The sequence below is a fragment of the Apis dorsata genome, unplaced genomic scaffold (genome assembly GCF_000469605.1).
Source record: "Apis dorsata unplaced genomic scaffold, Apis dorsata 1.3 scaffold_688, whole genome shotgun sequence".
NCBI lineage: Eukaryota > Metazoa > Arthropoda > Insecta > Hymenoptera > Apidae > Apis > Apis dorsata.
In genome coordinates, this window is record NW_006263868.1 from 123,205 (window position 1) to 132,389 (window position 9,185).

Below are 9,185 nucleotides of genomic sequence, written 5' to 3' on the forward strand. Positions count from 1 at the left end.
AATCCAAGCAGGCCGTAAGAGTAAAAGCGATAACGAAGCGTAGTAATCCCTGTATCCGCGATTTACGACTAGTTTACAGGATGTAACACGTAACTGCGTTTAACGAAGGGACGTTACGACAGCGGAAGGAACGCGGTCGAAGGACAACGTGAAACGACACGCGTTATTCTGCTGCAGTAACGGCTAAACATTCGAGACTAAACTATAGGTGACATCCTAATTTACAGAAATTATTAGTCGAACAATAGAACCGCACATTTTTCAGAATCCGATTATTTAATCGTATACACCCAGTCGTGGGGCAATATCCAACGTATGCGTCCACAAATACACGCGCACCCGACCACTTACCTACGCATTTTGAGCGATGTCACACACATACACATATACATATACATATACATATACATATACACGTTACATGACACATGCTCAAGAAAATGTGAAACAAGAGGAAGTTGAAAGAATTGAAAGCGAATAAAGCGAATAAAGAGTGGAGAGAAAAGATAAAGGGAAGAAGTATATAAGAGAGATAAAATAAATACTAGAAAAGGTAAGAGATCCGAGTGAAAAATGTATAGAAAGAATGTAAACGAGCGAACGAAAAGAGAAATGATTCTTGGAACAAATACACTAAAGAAGAAACACACAATATGCTACGCGACAAACAAGCACAATCGCGCGTTCACTGTAAATAGAAGGATGCAACATTATTATACGACAAAGTTCATCTTTATTATCGTAACCTGTAATATATTTATTTGTCCGGTCGTAAAGGTATTTTATGTAATTTAAGATCCGAGCCTCTGTTTCATTTGAATTTGCCGCCATAGTGCGCTAACGAGGCATTGGTCGATGTAATACGAGGTAGAAAGGCGTTCTAAAAGGTACGGATAAATATTTTTAAAGACGCTTGCGAATAAAGTTGAGGAGCGCAGATGGCCTCCGACCAATGCCTCGCGAATAATTAGGAGCGAAATCGAAAAGGACCACGTAATGCGCTCTCGCGATCGAAGTTGATCGTAGCAATTTCCGACCAGTTCTTACCTCGAAATTTAGAGAATGTCTCCGAATCGTTATTGCGGTTGTTATATACATGTTTCTATCACTTTTCAACCTCGATCGCGTGAACCTGCGAATTGTGTCTAATTGTCTTCGTTTCAGTTTCTAATCTCGATCGATTCATTCGAAATTGTCGCAGCTTACAATAGAAGACGCTCGCTGTCCAAAAAATGACGATAAACGCAAGTTTCTTTGCAGATGGCGATAGTTTATAGTTACTATTGTTTCTATTTACATTAAAAACAAAGTATTTCTTTTGAGTAGATAGTCGAATTGATTAAACCGACACACTATACGAATAGTTGCGCGCGTGACTTTAAGAAAACGCTCGAAACGTGTGTGTACCCGTGACGAATCGCGAAGCGACGTTTGTTTCCGTTTCCTTCCGAACACCTCAAATACGAGGCTTTGGAAATAGTTTACGTTAGTCACGGATGCAAGCAAAACCTGTCACCCATTACGAATTCCTCTTTTATTTATTACCGATTAGCATGTAAGATGACGTTCTACCAACATATGCTATAATTATAAATACACCTTATATATAGTAGAGTAAGCGTTACATTACCTACCTACCTACCTACCCACCTACCTACCTATCCGTGCTTGACGGGTGAAACAAACAGATGAATCACGCAATCATATATTTAAGTTGCTATTTGGCACGTATACCTAAGTAATATACTAACATAAACAGTATGCAATAATAAATATGAGAAATTAAATATGATTTTTTTTCACTGAATTGCACATCATACCCATCTCCTAAATTTTTATCATTCGATGCACGTGATGATTTAAATATTATTCTTCATAGAAACGTAGTTGCTTCTAATACTACAGAATAAACGAATTACTACTTCATCACTTCATCAAGGATCTATCATCAAGGTAGCAAAATAAACAATATTTTTTTCAACGATTGCGTTTCTTTGAAATACTTTTATTTATATTTTATGATAAATGCGAAAAATTAATAATTCAATCTTTCATGAAACGTAGTATTAGCGTTCTGTATACGTACAGATGCTAGAATTAATGAAAAAACGAAAACGAAGAAAGATATGAAAAACATTATAAAATGATAAAAAATTTGAACTTTTTTTTTCTAAATGCTTCGTCTTTCTTGTCATATCTTGACAATAATTTTTGTTATATTATGTGATTTAAAAATATTACCTGTTATTAGAGATAAAATTATACTTTCTGATCAGTTGGTACTTTATTAATTTCTTGTTGTGTAGGAATCTGTGTAGATTGCAAATTCGGCTGATTTTGATTATTTTGCTGTGGCACGTTAATATTTTGTGGTATTTGATTTATTTGCTGTTGTTGCAAATTTGAAACTGGATGTTCATTCTGTTGAACTGGAATTTGTACTTGTTGACCTAAAGATTGACTTAAAGGTTGAACCAAAACTTGTCCTTGATTTTGTTGATTTAGTATAGGTGCAGAGTGTAACTGTTGAACAGGATTTTGTTCTTGAGGTACTTGCACATATTGATATTGTTGATTTGGTATTTGTCTTTGAAATTGTTGTTGTTGAATTTGATCATGAATTTGCTGAGGATTTACAATTTGTGGCTGTTGTTTATATTGTGGATTTTGAAATTGTTGCTGATGCAGAACATTTTGATTTGAATCCACTTGAGGTGGAACTAATCCAGGTGCAACTGGTGCATGTCCATATTGTGATGGAAACTGAAAAATATGAACAGAATTATTGTCACAATCTATTCATTTTAATTTTAATTTTTACTATTTTTATATGCTAAATATAGAATGTAAATTTTTTTATTGTTTCTTTTTATTATATTATTATTAAAAAAATTTTTTATATTATGTTTTACATTCGCTTTTAGATAAAAATATTTTGAAAAGCTAGGGTTACTTACCGGCTCGGATTGTGCCGGTATACTACCTGGGTGTGGTGGTAGCTAATAACAGCAACAAAAAGTGCACAAGCTAATTATTATCAATTACAAAAACACTATAAACAATGCTTCTTTAAAAAAAAAGATTAAAGTGGATAAAAAATAATCACTAATAACACAATGCAATATTGTACCCTTTGCTATTTGTAAATTTAAAATAATGAAACAAAATACTATTAGTATTATTCAATAGTAAAATATTACATAAATATTTATCTACTAATACTTTAAAGCAGTTGATACAATTCGTTAATTAATTTTTTGCATAATCATTTTTCTTACAAACTATATATTAGATGGATTTAAAAACTGTTATAGCTTTTAAATCAATCACTTTAAACGAACACAAATGTTTCGTAAATATCATTCACAAATTATATAAAATTTAGAAACAGCATTATGCATTTTCAAAATTTTAAAGAAATTTTCCAAAAAAATTAAAAAATTAATAAAAATATGTAATGATTATTTTTAAATAAAAATAAAATGTTCGTTTAAAACATCGGGTTCAAAACAATAAGATTTTCAATAAAACGTACAATTAATTTTTTCTAAATTTATTAGTTCATTCATTTTCATTTCACAAACTAAAGGTGTACATTTAAGCATAAAAAAATCCTAATAAAAATAAGCATGCAAAAGTATGCACAATATATGCATACTTTTAAAAGAGATAACAAATAATCACAATAATTTTTACTATATTAATATACTCACCATTCCTTTAGCAATCATTTTTTGCATCTCTTCTTGTTTGTGTCTTTCAAAAGCTTCAAATTCTTCTTGAGTATAAATTTGTTGTTCATCTAATCCTAGCCATCCTTCATCTTGTTGAAAATCTGGTTTTTTTGTTTGTTCTAAGAATTCTTCATAACTATAAATAATGATATAAAATGAATATAAAATAATCAATTTCATTAAAATATATAAAATACCTAATAAGACCATCTTTATTGAGATCAGCTTCATTGAATACATGTTCTCTCATTCTTTCCATTTCTTCGGCTCGTTTTAAAAAATCATCTTGTGGTGCACCTTGAGCATAAAGTTTATCCAATTCTTTCAAAAATAAAGCTTTAACTTCATCTTGATCCCATACTCCATTACCATCAACATCTTGAATATTAATTATTTATAAATTATTTTAAGACTTAAAAAAATATCACAAAAAAATAATTATAAAAATATATGATACCATGAAAGAAAAAAAATGTTCTAGGATTAAATTCTTCATTTTCCATATGATCTTGTTTTTCCCATACTTCCTCTAATTGTTGTTTACTTCCTGGATGATGTACCTATAAAATAAAAATGAGAAAAAGTAAGATTATTGAATAAAAAAAAATATTAAATATATTTACAGATACAATAAGCCTTACAGGTTCATGTTTTTTTTGCTTTTCTTTCATTGTTTGCAATTCTTCTTCATACTTTTTTTTTTCTGCATCATTCATTTCTATAATAAAATAAAATATAATGAAAAATCAATATTATCATAACTAAATTATTAATTCATTTTGTAATATTACGTTTTAATTTTTCTCTTTCTTTATATTGTTTTTCCATTTCATGTCGTTTAAATTCCTCTCGTCTCTTTCTATCAGCTTTTGCTAAATCTTTAGTAGTCTATATAAAAGAACAATATATTTATACAACAAGATATTTAATTTATAATTAATAACAAGCCTGATTCTATTTACTAACAGTATATTACCTTAGCAATTAACTTCTTTAGATCTTGAATTTCAAATGTACGTGTATTAGTATGATCTAAATGTTCAGGTATTTTTAAATGATCAACATCTAAACCATTCTTCAATTCATTTTCTTTGGTTGCAAGATGTCTTAATCTTTCTAATTCTTCTCTTTTTATTTCATCCAATCTTGTTCTAACATTACGATTTACAAACTGTAGTTCTTCAGCTATTTTCCCTGTCTAATTAAAAAGGAGATTTATAAATATATATTGCATTAAATCTATTTTTTATATATAATTTGCATGTAATGTCATTTTTTTTTTAAATTACACGTATATCTGAATCCAATGCATTTTCCAATTTTGCTTGAAATTCAGGATCACTTTCTAATGCTTGAACAACTTCCATTAAGTACCTACGGTACTCCATGTCTACCTATGTAAAAAACTTTTATTATGACTATTAATAAAATTAAATATTATTGTTTTATTACAAATAATAATATACCACTTCTTCCACATCTTCAACTTCATCATTTTTATCATGATCCTTATCTTTTTTTTGATTAACAGGTGGTGCAACTGACCAATGGATTGTCACACTTATTAGAAGAAATAATAAGAAATATTGCATGTTTCTATAACAAAATATTATATATTATACATATGAAAATAATTAATAATAAAAAAAATTATTAAATTAATAATAAATTGTATCTTTCGATTTATCGCGTTTTAAAAAATCACGTTAATAAAAAATACGAATTGATGTATGTAAAACACTATAACACACAACAGCTGTTACTTAAAAGAGAAAGTTCACCTAATGGAGCATTTACCCAGAAAATGTACTAATTTGATTACATGTTGCAATCATTCTATCAAATGAGAATTAAATATTATAACAATTGATTAGACAAATTAAATATGAAAATTATTTAAAAATACACTGTATTTACTTTATTTACACTTTTCGTAAAAAAAGAAACAATCTTTAATAAAAAAAACTCAAATATAATAATAATAATTAAAAAAAAATAAAGTTGCTAATATTTGTATTTAAAGTCAAATTAATTAAATAAAATCACATGTAAAAATATATATATAAAAAATTCTTTTCAATATGTTCTTATTTACCGTTATTTTTTCTTTTTCTTTTTACCTTTCTTTTTTTTTTTTTAATAAAAGTACAAATATACTGATAAATTTTCACTGATCACAAATATTCTGATTTAAAAATTAATCAATGAATAATCTTTGGATTTTCTCGTACAAATAACTATAATAATATATTTACATGTGATAATATTAATTGATAAAAGAAAGAACGCGTTTTATATTGTATATTTAACGTATGATATATAAAATAGAAATCTAATAAATATGAATTAGTAAATAAGGAAAATACAGTGACATGTGGTAATAACGTTTGTTTCTAAAATAGATAATGACGTGATTTTAGTTACAGAATTGTTACTGATGCTGGAAAGATAACACACAAATTTTTCACTTGGTTTAATGCTATATGAACTGATTTTCGTAATATAATTAAATGATATTAATCACAATGAAAAGTTTAAAAATACAAACAATTGGCATATGAATGAAAAATACATATATATTAATCAATACCGTTTAGTGAATAATATTGATAATTTCACGATATTTCTTTAACTATCTGAAGACATCTGATATGTAGTATTCATATACATATAAATAATATTACCATAGACAAAATATACAATAGACTTACCATCTAATGTATATTTTGATTCCCATTCTTAATTCCCAGTCTTCTTGCTTCTTTATTATTTTATGTTTTCAACATTACCGACTTTAAATAAAGTACCAACCGATTAAAAACTAATAATTTTATCTCTAATAGGTAATATTTTTAAAGATAATGTGACAAAAAATTAAACAAGATATAACAAGAAAAATGAAGAAATATAAATAAAATTACAACTAATTAAAAAATAAAAAAAATATAAATTTACAAAAATGATATATATAAAGTAAAACACAAATGGAATTTTTATTAAATTGAAATTTTCTTCTATGGATAAAAAATATGAGTATTTTTCAATAATTATGTCATGAACTAAGCCATAGATGAATTACAGAATAGATGTGACATCTGATGTTAGTCGATTCAGTAACAGAAAACGAAACAAAAAGCGACATCTTATGGGATTTCGTATTTCACGTTCAGAAATACCAACTTTTCGAAGAAAAAATTTTTAAAATGTTTCTTACGCCCTCTACGATTTATTACGACCATAGAACATAGAAATACAGACAAGAAATACAATAAATGAGATTTCGTATGATATTCTGAAATATTTAAAAAAAAATTAAAATATTTCTTGTTATAATCTAACTATATACAAAAAATTAAATTATATAAAAAATACAGAGCAAAATATAGGAAATGCACGAGAAGGAAATGCAATTCATTCAATCCTCTTTCGCGCCAAAATTTATTTTCATACAAATTCTCCATTTATTGCTGGAAAAGAAGAATTATAAAATAATTAAATTATTGATCATTGTACAGAAAAATAGCACAGAAGACTGAATTTAAAAATAAAAATTAAAAGACTTTCCATCAATATTTTACATTTTCATCATTATGAAAATGAAAAATAATTAAAAGTACACATATACGCGTAAAAAAAAAAGAAAAAAAAAAAAAATAATCTTCCCACAAAACACTACACTATTTATTTACAATACATTATTTTATTTAATTAATATCCTTATTTAATTAATATCCTTATTTTTAATTAATATTCTTATTTTTAATTAATATCCTTAATTATGCATGCACTTAATTCTAAATACATTTTTATTTTAACCAATGTTTTTTTTATAATGCAATTTTTTGTTCTTGTAAAAGATCTTAAAATAAAATTAAATCATTATTAAAACTCTCTAAACATCCTACCTATTTTATCTAGCTCTTTTCTTATTTCTATTTACATAAGAATTAAATATTCCATTTAACAATCCTGCCTTTCGATAATCTATGAAAAGATTGTTTTCATAATTCATAACAATTTTTAAGAATTTATGAAATGATACAAATCATATATGGCCAGGAAGAATGAAAATGAGCTAGCTATTAATTATTTAGGAGTTTAGAGAAGGCAAGCAATTCAGGATTTTTTTCATTGAAAAATAGGAATATATTTCAGGAATCAGAGTAGGAAAGGCAAAGACTGCCTTTTAGGAAAAACACAATATTAAACACATCACCTATAAATTCTGAAAATATTTCTTTTATTTAAAATAAAAATTGAAAGATTTATCTAATAATGAAAGAAATATTGGAATAAGTTATTCCTTCTGTTTCATTCCATTGAAACATACCTGAAACAGATAAATAGAACAGAATTAGTAAAATATTAGATAATTAATTTTTAATAAATGAAGATCAAGCATTATTTTAATTCTCTTTTCTCCTATATCTCTTCTATATCTCTCTTATATTACCTCTTTTCTTCTTTTATTTATTTTTTTCAATTCATATCTGTAACAATAAACTAAATTACTGGATTAGTGATTGAAAAATTAGTGATGGAAAATAATACATATCTAAGAAAAAAAAACATTAATTCCTAAGAAAAATCAAATTATCAAAATGTTGTTAGGCAATTCATGATTTTAAATGAAAGATATTCATCGATAAAAAAAATAAAACACATTTTTAAACAGTAAACAAATGCTCTTAACAAGGGGGATGCTGAAAAGAGAAAAACTACGAAAGGGTAACCAGAAGGGTTACCAAAATAATTATCCACTCAATGTAAATCCGAACAAACCGTGAGTGGAATTTTTTTTTATTTCGCAACACTAATATGCTAAAAATCTCAAAAGAAAACGCGAAGAGTGCTTCATTATAGTTTCAATGTATCTTCATCAACAAAAAAGAAAAAAAAAAATAAAAAAAAAGATAAAAGATTCGCGAAAACATATACGAAACTCTAATAAATTAATTTATGCACTCATATTTTATTATAGACGCAACACTAATAGCGGAAGTTTGCAGCCATAGTCAGAGACTGCCGTCGTACAATCACCCTTTGTACAGCCTTTTTGGCTGTAGTAGGTGATTCAGGAACTGGAACGTACTTCCACAATCCAGGTGGAAGAGATATGGGCAATTTTAGGCAAATAAACGCAACACTACTATAAAAAACGCGATCTTTCATCAACGCAACACTAATTCTTCAAATGAATTTAATATAAAATTTACTATTATTTTATAAATCTAAAAAGCTACTTTAAATATCACGATATCATAAATCGTAATTGCATTATAGAATAAAATCAAATTTATATTAAAAGAAAAAAAAAACAATAAAAAAAAATAGATTAATTCATAATGAAAAATTAAAAGCAACCGCGATATTCTTTTCAAAGCAACGCTAATAGTAAACGCGATTATCATTTTATCGCAACTCTAATTCAACCCGTTATTTATCAATCGC

The 9,185-nt window shown here is 26.8% G+C and overlaps 1 protein-coding gene across 4 annotated transcripts; it reads right to left on the reverse strand.

Annotated features, from left to right (window-relative positions):
- Window positions 1-1,989: 1,989 nt before the first annotated feature.
- On the reverse strand, window positions 1,990-6,572 carry LOC102676069 (nucleobindin-2). 4 transcript variants are annotated; one of them, XM_006622447.2, is made up of 11 exons: window positions 6,446-6,572; window positions 5,201-5,330; window positions 5,024-5,128; window positions 4,711-4,932; window positions 4,526-4,622; window positions 4,376-4,452; window positions 4,192-4,294; window positions 3,932-4,112; window positions 3,714-3,870; window positions 2,958-2,999; window positions 1,990-2,763 (listed from the first exon to the last, which is right to left on the reverse strand). In XM_006622447.2, exons 2-11 carry the CDS (start codon window positions 5,324-5,326, stop codon window positions 2,260-2,262), a joined length of 1,614 nt encoding a protein of 537 aa, XP_006622510.1. In that variant the 5' UTR covers window positions 5,327-5,330; window positions 6,446-6,572; the 3' UTR covers window positions 1,990-2,259. The 4 variants fall into 4 exon arrangements, with proteins under 4 accessions (XP_006622510.1, XP_006622509.1, XP_006622508.1 ...); XM_006622446.1 differs by lacking the exon at window positions 6,446-6,572 and adding an exon at window positions 6,325-6,434; XM_006622445.2 differs by lacking the exon at window positions 6,446-6,572 and adding an exon at window positions 5,532-5,584.
- Window positions 6,573-9,185: the final 2,613 nt, after the last annotated feature.